Source organism: Polistes dominula, unplaced genomic scaffold (genome assembly GCF_049000335.1).
Source record: "Polistes dominula isolate Pdom_NZ unplaced genomic scaffold, Pdom_raw_medaka contig_82, whole genome shotgun sequence".
In the NCBI taxonomy this organism is placed as follows: Eukaryota; Metazoa; Arthropoda; class Insecta; order Hymenoptera; family Vespidae; genus Polistes; species Polistes dominula.
Window position 1 is genome coordinate 2504623 of NW_028301046.1, and position 23370 is coordinate 2527992.

Here is a 23370-nt window from a genome sequence, read left to right on the forward strand (position 1 = left end):
CAGGGAGAAAGAACGGAAATAAAAAGTCAGAGACAGTCAAGATAGAAGAGTATAATAATGGAAGAAATAGATAAAGAGAGAAAGAGAAAGAGAGATAGAGAGAAAGAGAGAGAGAGAGAGAGAAATATGAAAAATAAGAGACGAGAAAAACGTAAACGATTGAAAGAAAGTTGTGAAAGAAATAAAAAAAAAAAAAATGTAAGAAAGCTAAAACACGAAAAAACATTTTATCGATATATCGTACAAATATAGTTGCTGATACGTAGAATAATAATAGATAATTATTATCAGTGATAAATAGAAGATAAATATGAAACAAATTGTGATAAATAATCTAATGATCAAAATTTACAATAATATATATATATTGAAATATTATACAAGAATTATAGAAATAGTTGCTGATATGTAGAATAATAAGAAATAATTATTATCAGTGATAAATAGAAGATAAATATGAAACAAATTGTGATAAATAATCTAATGATCAAAATTTACAATAATATATATATATTGAAATATTATACAAGAATTATAGAAATAGTTGCTAATACGTAGAATAATAAGAAATAATTATTATCAGTGATAAATAGAAGATAAATATGAAACAAATTGTGATAAATAATCTAATGATCAAAATTTACAATAATATATATATTGAAATATTATACAAGAATTATAGAAATAGTTGCTGATACGTAGATTACCCCTTAAGCAGCAATGACTTTGAAAAAAAAACGGTACAAAAAATCCATTCTTTTTTTTTTACATAAAAACATAGTTTAGAATATTGTTTTGACAAAAAAAAAAAAAAAAAAATGAAAAAAAAATGCAGAAATAATCAATATTTTAATGTTAATTTTGGATTTTGTTCTACATTGCAGAGAAGAGCCGAATATTGCGATATTACACGTACGTCGGTTTTTTAATCTTTCCTTTCAAACTACTATTTCGGAAAAAACATTTTTCAGAAAAACAAAAAACAAAAAACAATTCTTTTTCTTTGCTTTTACATTTTTATATTTTCAATTTTTTATTATATAAAATTCATAGAAATATAAAATAAGTTAAGTTAGAGTTAACTCGAGCGTGCTGCTTATAAGGGGTATTAATAAGAACAAATTATTATCAGTGATATAAATGATAAATATGAAAATATTGTGAAAAAAAAAAAAAAAAAAAAATCTAACGATCAAAATTTACAAAGATATATTGAAATATTATACAAGGAATTATAAAAATTGATTTAATTTGAATAATACGAAGATAGACATTTTGTAAGTTTCGATTGGCAATTGAAAAAAAAAAAAAAGGTGCGAAAGTAAAATTAATTCAATGAATTCTACCGTGCTAAATATTTGTATATTTAATAAATTAAATTGTAATATCGAACAGATGATATTTTTATGTACAATGAATGAACAAAAAATATGTATTTTGTTCTATGTACATGGAATCGTGCTTTAGTGATTCTTATGTTGTATTTTACGTAAAAAAAAATTTTAATAAAGAAAAAAATAAAGGTGTGTGTGTGTGTGTGTATGAGAGTGTGTGAGAGAGAGAGAGAGAGAGAGAGAGTCAGACTCTTCGATATTTATTTCTCTTCATCTTTCGTATTCGTGGAATATATACACAGATATATAAATGTGAGAGCACCATGCGAAAAAGAAAAAATAGAACAAAGCTCGTATGTAAATGACGTCGAGATAACTTTTTCTCTTTTTTTTTATTTCTTTTTTCTTTTTTTTTTTATTTATTCGAGAGTCGTCAAACGAGATCGATCTTTCCATGAAAGTTTTGAGATTTAAAAACGAATGCTCTTCGAAAATTTTCTGATGGTTCGCGTTTTCATCACAGATTTTACGAAAAAAACAAAATATCCCCTTTTGAATTATTGATGAAGTTGAAAAATAGAAATTGTGAAAATAGACAAATTGTTTCTTTCATATATAATAGAAAATGGTGTCGATGCATTGTTCTCACAATTTTCCAAGTAACAGTCTTCTCTTTAATGGATATTGAATTTACATTATTTTATTTTATTTTTTTTTCCTATATATTCGCTCATATTTACATTTAAATGTGTACGAGTAGCAGTAATGTTTCAAAATGTTAAATAAAAAAAAAAAAAAGAAAAAACCTGAGAGAAAAAAAGGAAAATGAGGATTGTGAAATAAGGAAAGAAAGAATGTATGAATAAAATCAAAATAATAAAATGAAAATAAAAATAAAATGTTATGCGAGTAAAAGATGAATCGAACGATGAAAAAAGAAAAAATAGATAACAACAGAGAAAGAGAGAGAGAGAGAGAGAGAGAGAGAGAGAGAGAGAGAGAGGGAAAAGGGGAAAGGGCAGAGAAAGGGGAATTATATGAAGAGATAGAAAGGGAAATAGAATATATATATATATCTCTATGATGAAAATCTAATCCAATTAGTTTATAGATGCCCCTGGTAGGTGTGGCACACGGAGATTTGCGGTTTCGCGTAGATTTCAATTAAGATATTATGTACGGGGCCCCGTGCACGGTGCATGCGCTACTGTTTTTCTCTTATCTGCAATTCGTACTCTAATGCTTTGCACTAATTTCTCGTTATTGTTCATATATATCTATATATATCTATATATCTATATATATTTGTATATATTATCGTGGTTTTCGATCTTATCTACTCTATATGGCGTTTCCTAACGTGTTGTATAATTAAAAGCGTGCTTATAGTACTTTTTGCACGGGGCACCGTTTATTTATTTATTTATTTATTTATTATTATTTATAATAATCTTTTTTTTTTTTTTTTTTTAAATGATTCTGAAGTTTTTTTTCCTTCATTATTTCATTCATCGAACGCATAGAAAATTTCTGATCGTTTATTTATTATTCGATTTAATCCTAAATAATAAAATCAAAGGGATTTGTTTGTTTTTTTTTTTTTTTTTTTTTTTTTCATTTGATATTACTCGTTCGTATATAATAAATCAATTTTGTCAGATATATTATTTAGTTTACGTGCTATTATGTCATTAATTATGATCAAAACTATATTTTGCTACGTCCATTTAATTTGTTCTCTTATACGTGCATGCAAAAAATGTTACGAAACGACTTAACGATAATAGATATATATTACTTAGGTATGTTAGTGCATGATGTTACATGCACTAACGAATATCATAAGTAAAGCGTGAGAAAGGCATCGGTGTATCGATTTTTTCCCTCGAGAGTGAGAGAGAGAGAGAGAGAGAGATGGAATAATCTTAAGATTATTTATTAAGTTTAATCTTGGATATTATCTAGCTAAAAGCAAAATTGTTTTAAGATACTCTCCTCGGATCTCTCGTGAAATTATCGATGAAAATAAATTTTGCGCCAATAAAGATTTAATCTTCAATCAGGTATCCCAAGGTGCTCGGTAAATTATAAATAAATAAAAAAAAAAAAATGGAAAAAATAGTAAGAATAATTTGAGTGATGTTAATTGCAGGAATGATACAAAACGTTGCATTCACTACTTACTCCCACACACTCCCACATCCCTCCTAATCCCTCAACCCAATCCCTTTTCTTGACGTATTGCGTTATTACACAGGAAAAGCATCAAATCATCTGCTGCGTGCAAGCTACATTATCCTTTATTATTACGATGATGCATATTCATATGAAAGTCAGCTGTGGCCCGTACACCAAAAGCATCGACCTTGATTAAATGTACTCATTCACAGGTGCAGTATTGCAATTAACGTATACTGCTGTTTGCAGTTTGTTTCTTTTAATTACTATTAAGAGTGAAATGAATCAAATATCTAATGAAAACACGTTGCTTTCAGGTACGGATTTTTATTGAAACGAACAGCCTTTTGAAAAATCAAATGTACCAAAAGCGAATTATTTCTCAAGCAATGCATAGGATTACAAAAGAAAAAAAAAAGAAAGAATACACAAAGAAGGATAATAAATGTTGTGAAATTACGAGCAATCGCCATGCAACAACATTCATGCAAAGTTTATTTTAATATTTTTTTTTTTTTAAATTATTTTTTTTTTTTTTTTAATTTTCTTTTTAAATAAAGTTCGCTAAGGAGGCATTTAATTAGTACCTTCAAGACCTGTAGGTAGAGTTTTTGAGAGGTTTTTTTTCAGTGAGTGGTTTAGTTTTTTCAGGTGTTCAGGTGGATACAACAATGGGCGCCACAGAGAACAAACAAAGAAAATAGCATTATATGCTGGTTAGTATACGTGTAAAATTTATTTTACCTCCATTACTAATTATACTTTTTTTTTTTTATTTTAAATATATATATCTTTTTTTTTCTCCTTTTTTCTTTAACGAGATAAGATAGTTCAAAAGTTAGACACATTAGAAGGCACAGAGACAATGTTTAACGGACACGCGTAATCTTAACATGTCATTTTGAGAAATAATAGTCCAGTATTAAAAATTGAATATCATATAAATAAAATCAAATATTGTTATAAATTTGTTTAATAACAAATTGTTGTAAGTTTGAAAAGAATTCATTTGACTGGACTATTTTTTTTCTTTTTGATTACGATCAAAATTATCGGAATATGATGTTTGTTGCATTTGACGTAGTTTTATTATTTATTAAATATTTTATTAATTTCATATAAATAAAAAACAAAACAAAAAATCGTCATAAATTTGTTGTATAACAAATTGTTGTGTGTTTGAAAAGAATTCATTTGACTGGACTATTTTTTGTTCTTTTTGATTACGGTCAAAATTATCGGAATGTGATGTTTGTTGCATTTTGACGTAGTTTTATTATTTATTAAATATTTTATTAATATATAATAAATATTATTAAATTTAATTATAATTGTTAAATTATTTTAATCATATAAATAATATAATTGTTAAATTTTTTCTTTGTTTTTTTGTTTTTTTACATCAAATTTCGATAATTTAAAATGGTTCGTCGTTGATGACACCGGTGTTTAAAATTAAATCGACGTGTCCGTTCTCCGTTTGGCGAGGTAACGTTAGACACAACAATCAGATAGAAATTGTCGACACCGAACATACAGGGACACAGACAACGGGCTCGGGAAACTAAGGTGCCCTGAAGGGATTTCGAAAGGTTGGAAGTGTTTTAATTTAATTACTTAAATCATTTTAAATTTCAAGAAACGATTTTAAACATAACAACTTGCTTGCCGACTTTTATCTTTTCTCTTGGTACGATCATATTACAGGGGAATCCTTTCTCTAAATTAATTATTTGTTTATTTATTTATTTATTTATTTTATAATTATCGCGGATAAATCGAAAGACGATGTGAAATTCATTGAGAACGCACATTTAAACAAATTCTCGTCTGATATTTACAAACAAAATTGATTGTTTTGATAAAACTCGGTGTCAAATCTGTAAAACCCATACCAGGAATATTATTCCGATTATACAAAAAAAAAAAGATTAAAAAAAATGAGGGTCGGGGGGGTTGGAAAGAAAAAAAAACGAATATCGACGCGATGTTCTCGATTTCCGGTGTTGTTCTCGATTTCCGGTGGTTGTTTTCGTTCCCGTTCCCGTTCCCGTTCCCGTTTTCGTCATTTAATACGAATTACAAATGTGTCCTTTTCTTTTTTTTTTTTGCTTTTTTGGACACTGTCGATCGATTTGAAAATGTCCGCGATTTTTATTTTGAAAATTTCAATTCATGAATAAAATACAATTTCCTACAAATTTTCAAGCTTCTTTACGTTTATTTCAATGTCTAACGATTCTCTTTTGATTTTATCCTAACGCCTGTTAATCAAAGATAGACTTTTTGTTTTTTATAATTATTAATTAGACGATGTAATACTGAAAACAAAATTGCAAACACATGTAATTATTGGGACGGAAGATGTGTCATTGTATTTAATCGCGAGTTACCTTCAAGGTTTAATTTGAGATTGATTTTATTAACCCATTACTCGCCATAATACGAAAATGTAAAAAAAAAAAAAAAAATTAAATTAAATTAATTGTATTGTAATTGTATTGTTAATTGTAATGATATTCATATTAAACTAAATAGAACTATTTTTGCAACAATTGTTTTTTTTTTATTTTTAATCCTAATAAATATGAATTAATAATAATAATAATATTAATTATAATAATAATAATTAATTTTAATATTATAATATAAACATTATTTTATATCATCAATTATTGATTATAAATAAAATAGTGAGAATAAGATGTACGATTTCATGATTTTAACGAATATATTTTATTCTGAAGTTGCAGTTGGCCCAAAAAAAGGGCCATTCACGGGTAATGGGTTAACTAGAAAAAAAATTGGTTTAAAAATATTATTTATTCGTAAGTTAGCCTTGTAGGTAAATCATTTGTAAAATAAATTGAATTTACGACAAGTCTGAATTATGGTTCAGTTAATCGTCGTCGTCGTCGTCGTCGTAGTTGCCGAAATAGGAGAAAAAGATTTGAAAAAGAAAGAATAACAATAAAAAGACGTGAATAAATGAACCGTTCTAGAAATAAATAGAAAATTTTGAGACTTAAGTAAAACCTTACGTTATCATAAATTTCGTTCCATTTGTATTATCTAAGAAAGGAATGTATTACTTAATGTAAGTGTTGAGAGAGAAAATGAACGGCACGTTTAAGTACACGGATCTTTCCAATTGACTAGTCAAATTAATTAAAACAAATTAAACAATTTAATTAATTCGAGAATGAGAAATTGACGCGTTTAGTTTCTGCTGCTGCAGATAGAAAGGAAAAGGATGGAAGATTAGAAACGACGACGATGATTACAGTAAAATTGTTATTTCATTGGTTGAATCAAAAAATGTTCGATTAACGCGAACGATTCAGGAAAATGTACATACAACTATGCTTGCGTGTACAAAGTGTACTTATATGCCTAGAGAATAATACATTTACGGATTTATATATGGTGTATCAATATAGGTAAGGGTATTATTGTTAAAAACAATGACAGTGAATAATAATAATATGGCATTCGACTACCTACCAGCTCGGAGACCAATGGTATTGACTTCCGTCGAGGACGAATATCCGGCATACTGTCAATGTTGCTGTAGAAAGGATTATCACCCGGATGTCTGTAACAAAGTATTACAAAGATACAATTAATTCATATTAGATGATTTATGTTATTTTATGATTAAACAATAAGAGTAGTTGGAACATGTTGTTTTATAAAGAAATGCATTGATTGATCATTTACTAATTTTGTAATAAAAATTATTTGCAAACACATTGACTAATGATTTGTCAATGAAGTTCTTGGAATATATAATTATAATAAATATAAAGAGAAAAAAATATTAAAAATATATAATTTTATCTTAAAATTGTTTGATAATTGAAATTGTTGCTAAATTATGGAAAACTTCATTTTGTAAAGAAATACATTGATTGATTATTTATTAATTTTTTCAATAAATATTTATTACAAATTATTTGTAAACACATTGACTAATAATTTGTCAATAATGTTTTTGGAAAAAAAATATAAAAACACAATTTTATCTTACAATTGTTTGATAATTGAAATCGTTGCAAAATTACGGTAAAAATTTGTTGATAAATCGGTTAATCTCGATCAAAAGTATATTTTAATACATTAACTTAATTAAAAGTTAATTAAACTTTCGAGTTAAATATATCGCTAATTTCTCACGAACTGAAACATTTGTTCCTCTCTGGTTTTTTTTTTTATTTTTCAAAGAAACTCACGAACGTACGTAACAAAAAAAAAAAAAAACCTTCTCGAATATATAAACCATTCTTTAATTCTAATTTTATATAAGTTTAATAAGTAATTTTCTTTTATTCAATTTTGTCTAATTACTCTTTTGAATTTTATAACACAAGTAATAATAAGTGGTAGAACGAAACGTTTATAGTCCTGAAATATAATTTTATGAAATATAAAGTAATTAAAGAAGCCACTTTATTTGAAGTAGGGATCTACAAATTTTAAGTTGAAAATTATTAAATGGTTTATTAAGTGCAATTAATAATAATAATAATAGTAAAAAAAAAAAGAAAAAATACTGCTTCATTTATTGTCAAGAACAATCTTTTGTTTCTCAAGTTTTTCGTATTCTTTTTTACCAACCATTTTTACTAACAAAGACTATCTTATTTACATACTTATGTATGGTAAGTAGTACACCCACCCAACGTCGTATTTGTTGATCCTAACAAGGACACGTCCTATTAATTATTGTAGTTGTTACTTTTTAAATCTTTTTTTTTTTTAATTTCAGTCGTAAGCAAATGAAAATGAAAACAATTAAAAAAAAAAAAAAAAAAGAAAATCTTTCCCCTATTCATTTTTACCTCGCTTCGAAATAATATTTCCCCTCAACTGACCTTATTTCTTTCCCTCTCTCTCTTTTTCTCTCTTTGAAATCAGATTTTTCGTATAAATTTTTAGGGCAATTTGTTGAAGTAAAAAAATGTTTCTTAAACATTTAAGTATTAGATACACATGATCCATCATTTTGAGATAGTTTATGTCTTGTATGTAGTCTCTCTCTTTCTCTCTCTCTCTCTCTTTCTTTATTTGTCTATTTGTCTCTCTCTCTCACACTCTCTCGTTCTATTAATCCTCATCTATCCAACGTAAACTGAAAGCTCTTACGCAACGAAGAAGATTACACAGTTGCTGTTTGATTAAATTTCGTAGAATGTAAATCGAGTAAAAATGAAACACTTGAAAAATAAAACAAAATAAAATCAAAATTGTTCGTTTAAAATCAATTTTATGGACAATTGTCGTTTGATTACAAGATTGAGTGGTTAACTTTGAAAAAATAAATTTCATTGGTACTAAAAAAAATAAGAAGGGGTATTAATGAAAGTGTAAGTATTTTTTTTTTCATACTTTTACAGATTCGAGTTACTTTTCTGCTCGCACTTTTTTTAACGCAGTAAACGGGTGTTCTATTAAATTTCATAGAATGTAAATCGAGTAAAAATAAAAAAATTAAATCAAAATCGTTCGTTTAAAATCGATTTTAGAGAAAATTGTCGTCTGATTACAAGATTGGTTAGTTAACTTTGAAAAAGTAAACCTCAATTAGTACCAAAAAAAAAAATAAGAAGGGGTATTAGTAAAAGTGTGAGTATTTGTTTTCATACTTTTACAGATTCGAGTTACTTTTCTGCTCACACTTTTTTAACGAAGTACACGGTATGTTTTTATTTTTTTTTCGAATTGGTCATCCATTTATTTAGCCGATCTGATAGAAAAAAACTAGTATAATCCTCCTTTCAATGTGACTATGACTATTGATCTACGAGTAAAGATTAAAACGTTTTCGTTTTTTTAAAAACGTGAACAGTTTTCCATCGTTGAAAGATAAAAAAATTAAATCCCAAATGGAACAATTCGTTTAACAAATCAATTAACCAGTTAAGCGTGTTTGACGACTATATTCGTCATGGAGATGTGGCCAAATTTTGTGTGTTATGACGTCTATATCCGTTATGCGTAAAAGTTTGTTACAATTTGATGTTTAAAATTGTAATTTTGGCAAAAACTAAATTATATTCGTAAATTTTAATATGTTTCAAATGTTTAGAGGTTAATAAAAAAAAAAGAAGTCAAGAATAAATTTGTAACTTCTATAAAATATTCAATTCTTTCTCTAACTTTTTCGTTTATTATGTATAAATATATGTTCATATTAAAAAACTGTGTGTTCATTGTTAACAAAATTGTTCATTTTCTAAAATAAAGTCGTCTTTTTGACTATCCAATATTTTAACAGTGTCACTTATTTTTGATTATCGTAACACACACCAGAGAGCACTCTGTGCACAAATCGAACACACATAACTAGTTAAAATAATTTGTAATAATCTATGCCTAATTTTTCCAATTTTATGTTAATTAATCCACTTATTACAATTGTTTATCGTTGAGTATTATTCAATTAATCAAATTTTACACAATCACATTTGTATTTTATATTTTCAATATAATGGCAAATGTAAATGAGAATAAATTGATACTTTAAAAAGATACATTAAAAAATTGGAAGACAATTTAAAGATAAAAAAAGATGTCCTAAAGGAAAAAGAGAGGATACTCTTTTAAATCGAGAGTGCTATCGATTGTCTGAAGATTCCTAAAACGATTACAACCTCGAGCAGCAGTTTTGCAACAATTAAAAAGCACTTTTCTCCACCACGACCTTCTTCAACATTATCTCTCGGTGTTAGATGTGTTCAAAGTAGAAGAAAAAAAAAAAACCTATAGAGTATCCTAGTTTGCTCCCTTTCTCGTGACTACCTCCTTCCCTCATTCTCAAATGTAAGAAGGGTTTTCTCACCTCTTCAAAAAAAAAGAGACAAGATGATATCGGGACAACGAGATGACCCTTTTTCGATTATATCGTTTTATAACGACCTTCGAGTGGTAACCTTAGCTGCCTTTAATGACGCATAAGTACTATAAATTGATTAAATTTAATCGTGTAATGACCATACTTGACCATTGATCATACAATTTATTAGTTTTGCAAAATAATTCGATAAATTGGTAAAAAAACAAAAAATACAAGAAATATAAATATTAGGAGGTATACGTTTTGTCTTTTAATATTTATCTTATGAAGTTTCAATATTTGTTAATTTTTTTTTTATTATATATATTATATATTGTTATTTATTATATATTATATTATTATTATTAATATTAATACTAATTGGTATTAGGAACTCGAAAGTTCATTACCGTAAATACCAAATCCACAAATAATAAATTTTATTTGGAATATATTTATATTGGTAATATAAATATATTTTTGCAACAACACATTTCAATTAAAAAATATAAATAAATGATACCAAATAGAAATATTTATATATTTTATATATTTTATCTTTTCTATATAAGCTTCTTAAAAATTCAGATGACGTGTCAGACTCGTCAAATGTAACCAAAAGGTTAATTTGAAAATAATAAGAAAGAAATGTAAGTAAAAAGATGGACTTACCCGTTAGCTCGTCCACCAGATTCACCTCCTTGTCCGCTTGCGTTCTAACAAACAAAAAAACAATTTTTTTTTTATTATTATTAAAAACAAGCCTAGTAACATTTTGAAAAACGAAATAGAGAAGGCGCGAGTGCGCGCTCGTATGTCGGTCGCGCGAACGACGATGACGCAGGCGTTCATGAATTTTTTATGTTATTTATTTTATTTTCTTCCATGGCTTTTTTTTTTTGTGTGGAAAAAAATACGATAAAATATACACAGTCTTTAGAAAAAGTGCTGCCACGGAAAGAATTTTCTTGTTTGTTGATACTTCGCGAATTGAACGAGAAGATCCTTTCTCGTAAGGGTATAATTTAAGTTGACATATATATATATATATGTTTATTTCTTTTAGAAATGGGGAAAAATATCTACCCCTCTCTTTCTCTACCCTTTTTGGCAAATTCGAAGTAGGAAATCTCGCAAAAAAAGAAAAAGTTCTTTCCGTGATCGCACGCGCACGATGATGCTTCCGCTCGAAAAACAGAATTTTTTTGTCGAAAGAAGAAGCACTGATCCGAGTTTGTTCCCAAAAAAAAAAAAACTTGGGAAAAGAGAGACAAATGCTCGTAACCATAACAATAATAATATTAATAATAATATGAAGAAGGAAGAAGAAGAAAAAACTTTGCTGTTACAAATATTACATCTTAAAAATTCTCATACGTACCATACACCAACATTACCTTATTAGCTAATAGCATTGAACGTCAGAAATAAAAGTTGGAAAACCAAAAAAATGTAATAAAATATAAGAGACAACATTTTTCTCACTAACTTTGCAGCATTATCATCATCATCATCATCATCATCATCATAATCATTTTCTTCTTCTTCTTCCTACTTCATCATCCAATTCCATGACGTCGCACCATCAACGTATTACGATCACTTTTTTTCCTACACTTCGTCTTCTTCTTCTTCTTCTTCTTCTTCTTCTTACATTTTTTTCTTTTTCACATATCGATTACTTTACTATTACTCGTTTCGTTTTCTTTTGACGCCATAGAAACGAATAACGTTCTTCTTATACTTATGTTAGTACGAGTAAACGCGACGAAATATCCGTCCTAGTAAAGGATGAGCCAGCATTTATCTTAATCCCTTTTCTTGTAACCACGGATAAGCACTTTTTCCTTAAAACCGTAGTCTCAATTCTTTTTACTACGATATTCTGTTCCCATTAATCAAGAAAAACCAACCGATTGAAAATCGATTAGAAATTGCCATACTATCGTTTCACCATGTATAATTATCTTTCTGATTTTAACTACATTTTCTCACCAATTTTTCGACCAATCTTCGGAACAATTTTTCTTTCTTCTTTCAATAACTTTTCTTATCTTCGTAAAATATTGTTCTCTTTCCAAATTATATTCATATTTATATTATTGTAATATTATTACAATATAATATATATATTTATATTATATTATAATAATATTACACAATATATATATAATATATTATAATATATTATAAATAATAACAATATTATAATAATTAATATTTATATTATTATAATATTATATAATACAATAATATAATATATATTATTATAATATAATTATATTAATACTTATATTAATATTAATAAATTAATTATATATATATTATATAATAATAATAATAATACTAATAATATCCTTTTTGAATTAATTGGGACAAAAATAAAATTGAAAAGAAAAATACTCCAAAAAATATACAAATTTTGTCTTCATTGTATCGTTTAGCAAAAAGTGCGCATCTTTCTCGTCGTCGTCGTCGTCGTCGTCTTTCGTTCCATTTTGTTTGTTTGTTTTTTTCTTGTTTTTATTTATTTTTTCTTTTTTGTCCTACTTGTTTCGTCGTCCTTCTCGCGGAAGAAAGGAAATGGAAGTTTTCATTTTCTTATTTTTATTTCTTTTTTTTTCTTCTTATTTTTTCGTTCTTCTTCTCATTGCGCATTTTTGTCCTGCCGAGACAGTCTCGTAACAGCCCGTATAAATTGTAATATCACGTATAATACTCGTAAAGTTTTTTTTTTTTTTTTTTTTTTTTGTCATGATAGAGATACGATATATAAACTTATCGATAGCGCTTAACAAGTGTTTAATAAGTATTATTATTTTTTTTTTTTTTTTTTTTTAGAGAGCCGCAGGTAATTTATGTCCCTTTCTCTATTTCGATAACCTTTTTTTATTCACTTTTCATTCTCTCATTCTCACTATCTCTTTATCATTCTTTCGTTTTCTTATTTTCGTTCATTCTCATTCTTTCTTTTTCTTTTCCTACCTATTTCTATCTTTGTCTCTTCATTCCATATGGGACAGTGTATTGCGGTAAAGGGATGTGAGTATCGTTTTCTTACTAGAAGAAGCCTTAGTAACACATGAGAATATTTTTTATCTTTTTTTTTCTCAAACATTTAGCCACACAATGTGGGCCACCATCGAATGCATCTCTCTCTTTCTTTCTTCATAAATGAAAACAAAATTAAGGTGTTTATTCTCAAATTGTCATATTAATATAATTTGTTAAAAGAAATTTTTACTTATATTTTTAATTTTTATTTCTTTGTAATTCGATTGAAATAAAATATTACGAAAAAGGAAGAAAATATGGAACCAAATATAAAAATAAAAAATGCAAATTAGTGAAATAATTTTAGTGGGAATGCGTGTGCATCACAATTTAGTTTTTTTTTTTTTAATTGCAACACAGGGTAGATGACTATTAAAAAATTTCGCGTAAAGCTTCTATTTACTGATAACCATATACATATATATTAATTTATATATTATATAAAAATAATATAATTGAATAAAATTTAATAACAATTTTAATTGAATAAAAACATTAAAAACTCACGTTGTTTTACCCTTTTATTTTTTTTTAGGGGGTAGGAAGAAAGGAAAGTGTATGAGACGCACTCGAAGGTGTGCAAATGTACAACTGAATTAGACAACGAAAAAAAAGAAAACGCGATGTATATTTTTAATTACTTACTTCGCTTGCTTTTTCTTTTTCTTTTTTTTTTTTCTTTATTATTATTATTATTATTATTCGTTATCGTCTAACGACATTATCGTAAGTTTATCTATTAGGCCTTAACAACGTATTATTATTATTATTATTACCTTTTTATTTCACTTATACGCTAATCTTCGCTTCCGATGTTCGCGCTAATCGCGAAATCGATGAGTTGCATTTTATTATTATTATTATTATTTTTTTGTCCTTTTCTATTCTTTTCTTTTCATTTTATTGAATAATTTTTACTGTGCTACACCGATCGAAAGGAAAGATTTCACATTCTTTCTTGAATCGAATGATACGAACGACATTTAAATGGTACGAAGATATGATATGATATGAAAATGCGATAAAGGATGTTGTTGGTCACTCGGTTCTTTGTTTTTTGTTTTTTTTTTTTCTTCGAAATTGCACATCGTCATATTTGAAAAAACGAAGAATCAAATTAACACAAGTAGTGTTGGGTTATCCGGAAAAATTTGTGCACGATTTTGATGAAAAATTGAAACACAAAGCATTAAAGAGTTTGTTTTTATTTTGAAATATTTAATGTAATATCTATTAAATTATATATAAGTGCCATTTTGTTCTACAATCTTTATTGATAATTTAAACAAATTTTGTCCTTTCAAAACTTCTCAGATTTTTCATAAAACAAAAAACTTTATGCCACCTACTCACAAATCTGCACGAATTTTCCATACAACCCAATAACTGTAATTATATTTGTGATATTGATCAAGAAAAAAAAAATATATAAAATAAAATAAATCAGAGATTTCGCGTGCAGGACGACGAAGAAAAGAAAGAAAAGAACCGAGGACGTCAACGGCAAAAGCTCGTTGGTTGATTGGTTGGTTGATTTGTTGGTTGGTCGGTCTTCGTACGTTCGCTTACCCTGCCCTACGTTTACGCAAAATTACCTGTACAAATAATTGTTTTGCTTGTTACGAATTCGTTGCGTTCTATATGACAAATACGAAGTTTACAGAATACATGTATAAATGTATACACACTTGCATATATGTATATATATATATTATAAATTTTGCATAGTTTCTTTTGACGCATATAAGATATATTATACCTGATATGTAGGTTGGTATAGATGTTTTTAAAGCGTTTTTATTTTTTATCTTCTCTCTCTCTCTCTCTCTCTCTCTCTGTCGATAAAAATGCTTTTCGAAAACTCGCACGAGTCCCCTTTCAGAATTTCTTCTTATCGAAGTTATTAAATTTCTTTTTCAAAAAAAAAAAAAAAAAGAGAGAGAGGGTCAGTTTAGTATAAGGTTAGAAAGTTTCCCGAATGGATGAAAATTTCCGGGATATCGAGTTACGAAAAGAAGTTACAGAAAAGCATCCAGGTTTTATTTTTCTTTTTTCTTTTTTTTTTTTGAAAAGAAACGAGAAGAGTTCGAGTTTTTAGTTGGGTTATAGCTGTGAGAGCGTATTTACTATATTATACCACTTTTATAGCATTTTCTTATCAAAAAACGGAAGCTGGAAGCTCGTTTCTTATCCGAGTAACTTGGAACGAAGAATGATCGGGGACTAAATTTGAAATCGAACGAAAAATATATCTTTGAAGTTTCTTTTACCGAGAAAATCAAACGATCGTGAGATTAACCTTGAAAGAAGCTGACTGACACGTTTTGAACACAATCATCGGTCAAACGATTTTACGTATTTTTTTTTCTTTTTTTTTTTTTTTTGTGGGGGGCAAAAAATCGTTCGGATCCGAGACTTTGATATGCCTAGATTCGTTATCATACCAAATACGGCCTTGAAAATTGCTAAACATTATAATTAATTGTAATAGGCTTGGTAAGTCGAACGTGACCGAGGGGCCGTTCGATTATTTTAATTACACGTCGTATGATATCTTTTGAAATGTGTATTTGTGATAAATTTTAATTACGTATCGTGTATGTATTAGATTGTTGAGCTTATGCATGTGCAAAATATGTTTTGCGAATGATATGTTTAGCCGTAATGCGTGATGATATTTATTTGAGCAATGGATGTGCGCCTAATTGTGCTAGCAGTCGATTATAAATCCCTTTTTTGGCGTACAACCTAATCTTCAACGTTCTCTCGAAAATGTCTCACTTTTCTCATATTTTCATTAATATATTTCTTTTTTTTTTTTTCTAAGATATTACGACATCATTTTAAATTATGTTCTTTTAAGATTCATTTTAACAATAAAATCAAATGGAAAAGTGAATGAATGGGTGACGTTTATTGAAATACCCCTTGAAAGGGTATATCCGATATATAGGATATATATATATATCGGATTATTCGTGTGGTTAGGTATTAACTTCGATGCAACCTAGAACGTCATGGATTTTATAATACGTTTGACCTTCTGCCAAATACGTTAAGGACCAAAAAAGGACTGCAGTGGGCTTGCGGCATCCTCGATTAAGAAGATTCTCTCAAGCGTAGGTCCGTTCTACTTCGATCGAACGAACTCACACAGCTGTCTCTCCTAAAATGGAAATGCAAAATTGACGCTCCTCTATCTTTTCTATATTCTTCTTGAATTATTCCTGTTAACGCGTTATATTCTCTTCTTTTTATTTTTTAGTTTTTCTTTCCTCTTTTCGTAATCTTTTCGAGAGTGGTTGAAGGAAAAAAAAAAAAGAAATTTCCGCACGGCAGGGGATATGCCACATTCCGAGGAGATGAAAAATTCAGATATTGAGTTTCTTGAGGTTCATTGTCTTCAAGTAGGATATATGTATGCGGTTGAATAAATTTGTGCAACGCAGAGAAAGAAAAGGAATATTCTTATTTTTCGGTCCTGTTGCTATTGGTTACAGATCTGGAATAGGTGGATGCTGCGTACAACAAGATCAAGAAAAGACTATGCCAATAAGAGGTACGAGAATTTTATCCTCTTTGAAAGATTCGAATACACTCTACCTTTACTATGCAATATGTAAAAAAAGAGAGAGAGAGAGAGAGAGAGAGAAAGAGAATAAATTGATTTCTCGAGTAAGAAAAACAACGATCGAGAAAATGAGGTTTAGAATATTTTGCAAGGTATTGCCTAGACCAAATGAACATTGCAAATAAGCGACATGACGGATTGGCCCGATCCATCATTTTATTATCCTTCGGAAAAGATACGTATACGTTGCTGATGGTCAGCCAAGAAGTCCGATATCGAATATTTTGTACTACTCGACCTACCGATGGATAAGCTGGTTTAAATGAAGCAGCCTTTTTTCGATTTTACAACGAATAATCGGAAAACATCGCATAGGGTCGAGTAAAAATGTATGAAGATCTACGTAATCATACTCTTATAGAATATCATAGAGATATTCTCAAATATTGTACATCGATATATTTCAATGTCATTCGAGAGATACTTGATGAAATTGTGAAGAAGATTTGAAAGTAAAAAATATAATAACAAACACTGAGTAATATGAAAAGATAAAAAAAAAAAAAAAAAAATTAATGAAAATACGAGAATACTCGTGAGACGTCAATTTCGTTAGAAACGTTTCCCTTATCACAACAAATTCTTCTTTCATCTTTGCTTTAATTATCACACTTAAGCTTAATAATAATAATTATCTACGTTTTTATTTTCTTTTTTTTTTTTTCTTTCTTTCGCATCAAAAAACATGACTTTTTTTTTTAACGTTTCGTTCATTATAGTATTAATTGACACAAAACTACCGCATAGATTACGATATATCCGATACAATTAAATGTAATATATTATTGTATTATATGTATAGATGTGTATTCTTTTTGTTTTTTTTTTTGTTTTTTGTTAAATGTACGATGATGCGTTATTGAACGCAGTCGTGTTTGAAAGAGCGTGTAAAAGCGTCGATGATGATAATAGATAATAATGATTCGTATTGTTAATAGATTAATGTATACATATCATTTGTACGCGTGAAAATTGTGCATAACGCGAAACATTACAAAGTATACAAATTGTATTATTTTATTTTATTTTTTAATTTTTTTGGGGGGGGGGGGTGGAGAAAAATGAGTAAAGTCTCGCGTAACATACGTTCTACAAGTATGCGTATGCATATGTGTCTCTCTGTGTAAATTTCTATGTGCGTATAGTATATGTATCATATTTCTGTGCGCACGCGCGTATTTATTTTGGGAAGGGGGGTATGTATAACACGACTCTTAAAGAAAAAGCTTTAAACAATGAATTTTAGATAAAAATCGAAGAATCTTCGTTATTATCAATTTTAGAAATTGATTTGAATTAATGTGTTATTCAATTGTATTGAATTGTACACACACACACGCGCGCGCGCGCGTATAGACACTTACGATTTAACAACGTGACAATTATAGGTACATGTATTATTATTCTTATTATTATTATTATTATTATTATTATTATAATATATCGATTAATCGATCGTTTCGATCGTACTTATAATTTTTTAAATTTTATTTATATTTATCTATATATATATATATATATATATATATATATTTATTTGTGTTTATATTTATATATTTTATATAATTATATACTTTAACGCCGCAAATGGGGGGGGGGAGGGGCGTTGAAGAACGCAACCAAGTTAACATCGGTCACGTTCACGCGTTTTTTTTTTTTATATTCTCGTTTTTTTTTTTTTTTTTTTATATAAAAGTGAGAAATAGTACACAGAATTGGTCTGGAGTTTTACTGCGGCCTCGTTTCGAGGATCACTCGAGAGTAAATCGTATTACGTCTCGTTCGTGTCCACCACCAGCCCTTTTTTTTTCTTCTTTTCTTTTTTTTTTTTGGACTCACCACTTCTTTCCTGTATCTCTTTCTCTCGCTCTCTCTCTCTCTCTCTCTCTCTTTCTCTATTATCTTTTCTATCCTTGTACAACCCGTTAATGTACAACGAAAATAATTTTCAACGACACGTTCGATTTATGCGAAATCACGGAACACCGAGAAACGAACAAAGTTGTTGTTTTTTTTATTCTTTTTTATTCAAATCTCTCTTGAGACAGTTTTGAAGAAAAAAATCTTACGAAAGTATAGTGTATGTGTGTATGTGTGTAGATGTCTTCAATTAAAATTCATTTTTTATCTCGTTATTCATTCGCGAGTAAAATTTTCTTAATACTTTTTCTTTATCCTTCCTTTATTTCAAATTTTGTTTGATTTTTAAATCAATTTTTTTTTCTGTTGAAATAAATCAAAATTTGCGTGTCGATTAAAATGATTTGAATTTAATTTGAAATTTTTATTAATGGTTCGTAAGATAAGAGGAGGGTGGAAGGGAACGTTTGAAAGTTTTATATTTCGCATCGTTACAAATTCAAAGTAACGAGCGTTAGTTTTTTTGTTTCCTCTCTTTCAAAAAAAAAAAAAAAAAAAAAAAAAAAGGAATAATTTTCTTCGTTCGAATAGATTACATCGTTAGAAAATTTTTCTGACATATTTTTCTTTTCTTTAACTTTCTCAGAAATTTAATTATATTTGCAAATTTATGCAGCTTAAACAAAGTTATAGCTTTAGAAGAAAAAATATGTATATATATATATTTCGGTGTGGTAGATTAGAAAAGAAAACTGGTTAACCGATTCAGATAATTACGTTTTCTTCGATAATAAAAACCGATAAAGCGACCAGCTGACCTTACGCGATTCGTTGCAGATATTGCACGATTCTCTCGAAACGATACGACACGAAACGATTCGAAAAGTTTTCACTGAACGGAAAAATAATGATCGAGAGCGAACGAGCGAGTGAAAGAACGAGAGAAGTTAGTTTGTGTTTTGAATAAACAACAACAACAACAACAATAACAATAACAACAAAATTTCATCGTACAAGATACGCGATCGTTCTGTAGATTAAATAATATTGATCTTTGTAAAAAAAAAAAAAAAAAAAAAAAAAAAATAATAATAACAAGAGTGTAAAACGATTTCGATGAATATTGATGAACAAACTCTTCTTATTGTATAATTATTATTTAAACAACAACAAAAAATTAAAATTTATCTCTTCTCTCTCTCTCTCTCTCGAAACGAGGACGCAAATAGGACGAATCGTAAAATTAAAAAAATTTTTATTGCAATTCATCGTTAATTCAATCGATTTTTTGTCTCTTTCATTTGCACGAAATTTATTTTCGTTCATTTCGAGCTGGGGATTTAATTGCAGCTTATAGAAATCCTCTTTGATGTTGGATTTCGAAAGAAGTGTAAGCAAAATTGGAATTAATATTCCTTAAGAACGGACATATCTATCTCTCTCTCTCTCTCTCTCACGGGACCTTTTAATTCTTATCGCTTAGTTTTAATTTATATTTTTATGAGAAATATTGCCTTTTCTCATATTCGGTGCTCAATTTTCACCTTTATCGTTCATTTCCAATTATTATTCTTCCATCTACTATCTCTAACGTATTTTCTTTGTTTTTTTTTTTTTTTCATCTCAACCTTTTATTATTTTCCAATTGACATAGTTTCCTTTTCCACGCTCTTAAGAGCACCTAAAAAAAAAAAAAAGATTTTTTTTATTCCTTTCTTTTTGCCAGGTTCATCGTTAAGAGAATTTCATTCTTGATATCGTTGATCGTATCGAAATACGCGATGAAACCCCGAAACCGCCTAAATCTAAAACACCAATGTTTATGCACATTTATTACTTCACTAGACTCGATTAGAGATAATACGATTGACTTATACACAAGTCTATAAATACGGAAGCATATAAATACTGGACGTGTACATCATGAAGTGTATGTGTGTAAGTGTGTGTGTGTGTGTGTGTGTATATAGCGTATAGTCGCGTATACATATACATATAATCGCGCGCGCGTGTTAAGGGTACTTTTTCTTTTAATTCGTTTAATGCAAAACAAAAATAAAAACAAATAAAAAAACAATAAAAAATTACGTAATTAATTTTTTCGTAAGAAATTTGTTTTGACAAAAATTAGACGATAGAAAGATAAAGCTAATATCATCGTTATCGCGATTTTCTTTATTTTTTTTTTCCCCTATCGTTAAATGAGAATCGCTAAAAATACGAGAAGGACGCGATAAAAATATTCGTAATGTCTGGGTCGAGAAAAACGAGTGGAAGAAAAATAATGCAAATGTTAAATAAGCGATCGATGATGAGTATCCCAGTGTTTTTTCTTTTTTTTTTTTCTTTCTTTCTTTCTTTCATCGTCTTCGATAAAAACGGAATACGCGATAACGCGGAAGGAAGGAAGGAAGGAAGGCATGGTAAAATGTGCGCCGAATTCGTCCTTGGTCGTGGTTGTATTTTTTCATTTTTTTTTCGAAATATTCAACTAGAAATATTTCGCAAACTTTATAGTTTCGTTAAACGAAACAAGACTAATCATAATCGTGGATATTTCATTAAACTTTTTGGACAAAGTTGACGACGATGTTGTACATCGTTTTGCGTGTATGTATGTCTCTGTGTGTGTGTGTGTGTTTCGTTTAGTCATGGGGGAAAATTGTCCATACGTGTTGTTTCCTTCTTTCTACCACCGTCCATAAGTAGTAGTCAAATAGTAATTAGATTCATCGTTTTGTACGTTTTATATATAGTATTTCTACGTACACATAGATGAATCAAAACTTCCTTAATAAACTCTACTACGCTTTTATTAATACTATTGTAAATATGTATCCTCGAATATTATTTTACTTTTTCTTCCTTTAAATATTATATTCTGATCCTGTTTTTTCATTTCAACATACACATGTATATAGAATTTTGTTGTAAATTCGCTTTTATGAGTCACGTTCCATTAAGGATAGAACTTTCGGCGTACATACGTGGAATTAACCAATGGAAGTGGAATCAAACGATTACTCCTTTTATGGGTTGCTACGAAAATCGATGAACGATTTGTTTCATTTCATTTCATTTAGTTTAGTTTAGTTTCGTTTGATCGTCGTTGGATATCTTTCAGAGTATAGTTGCAAATGGTTAGGCGTCTTGAACCTTTTTATTTTTACCTTTAAAGTAAACTACGATATTTATCAAGTACGCATACGTATACATAAGGTTATGCATTATACATACGTGTGCGTTATTTTAAACGAACGTGCGATGTGCATGAAATGACGTTTTTTTTAGTAATGTCGTGCCTGCGCGATTTACATTTATGAAAATTCATTTCTTTCCTTATTTTCTTTTCTTTGTATGTGTGTGTGTGCTTTTTTTTTTTTTTAATATTACCATGACGTGTATCAAGTTACCGATGTAAATAGAGAACGGGGTTTGACATCGTATACGTATTTTTGTTCAAGATTGGCTTGAAGTTCGTTTAGGAGATGATTAATCTAAACTATCTTTGATTTCTTGATGATATCTATAAATAGATATTGAGAATTAGATATGACGCGTAATGTTGCATATAATTAGATGATTTGTTTGTCTATAATACAATGAAACACTTAAACGATTATTTCGTTATTTTGGACGCTTCGAAAGTTATCGAATTTAGATTAAGTGGTAGTAGGCCACAAAATATCAATATCTTTTATATTAGAATTTAAATACACCTGTACGAGTTCTGTAAAAGTTATTCGTTCCAGGTATTCACCGTTTAAGCCGTAAAGTAGTCTCGAAATACTATATAGGAACTAATACTATTATGAACAGTCATGCGAGTAATATATATATATACTCGTATATATATGTATGTATATATGTATACGATACGTTAAGCTTTTGTCGCGTTTAGCCAATATCAGAGATTTTTTGTCGGACACCTTTTTAACGTGATTGCAATAGATATATGAATTTCTCTCTTTCTCTCTCTCTCTCTCTTTCTCTTTAGTGGTTTTATTGGATCATATCTTTTTCGTATTGCAATGCATATCGCGCAGGCATTCCGTACTTTTTCCATTTTTTGTGTGGTTCTTCTTCCTCTTTAATATTAATACCTTAAAAGCTTATCAATTAGTAAAGCACCATCTAAATAATCACTAATTATAAGATATACGTGTTAGCTGAGTTTCCTCGTGCGATGTTTTTTTTCGGCGAGTGTGACTCTGATGATGATTCATCTATTCTGAATATCCTCTAGTTGGGTATCCAACGATGATGATTTAATTTTCATTTCTCTTACGGTTTTTTTTTTTTATCTTCTTAAGAATATGTTTCTAGACAAGCGTTATAATGGTGTTACATTCGAATTGACAAAGATAGATGCGTAATTAGTAGTACGATATATGGCTTCATTATTTGTTTGTTTGACATAATTTCTTTCACGCTGGTTGACGGTATAATAATCTTTACCTATTTTAAGGTTAACGGAC

The 23370-nt window shown here is 28.4% G+C and overlaps 1 protein-coding gene and 1 long non-coding RNA gene across 2 annotated transcripts in view; one reads left to right on the forward strand and one right to left on the reverse strand.

Annotated features, from left to right (window-relative positions):
• The window catches only part of unc-13 (protein unc13 homolog), an 88838-nt gene that overhangs the window by 24240 nt on the left and 41228 nt on the right, over nt 1-23370 (reverse strand). The window contains 2 exon segments of the mRNA XM_089175113.1: nt 7017-7107; nt 11020-11063. Coding sequence (XP_089031239.1) covers nt 7017-7107; nt 11020-11063 — 135 coding nt within the window.
• On the forward strand, nt 513-3934 carry LOC149031625 (uncharacterized). Its single transcript, XR_016177480.1, has 2 exons — nt 513-3724; nt 3830-3934. It is a non-coding gene; the product is annotated as an uncharacterized LOC149031625 (long non-coding RNA).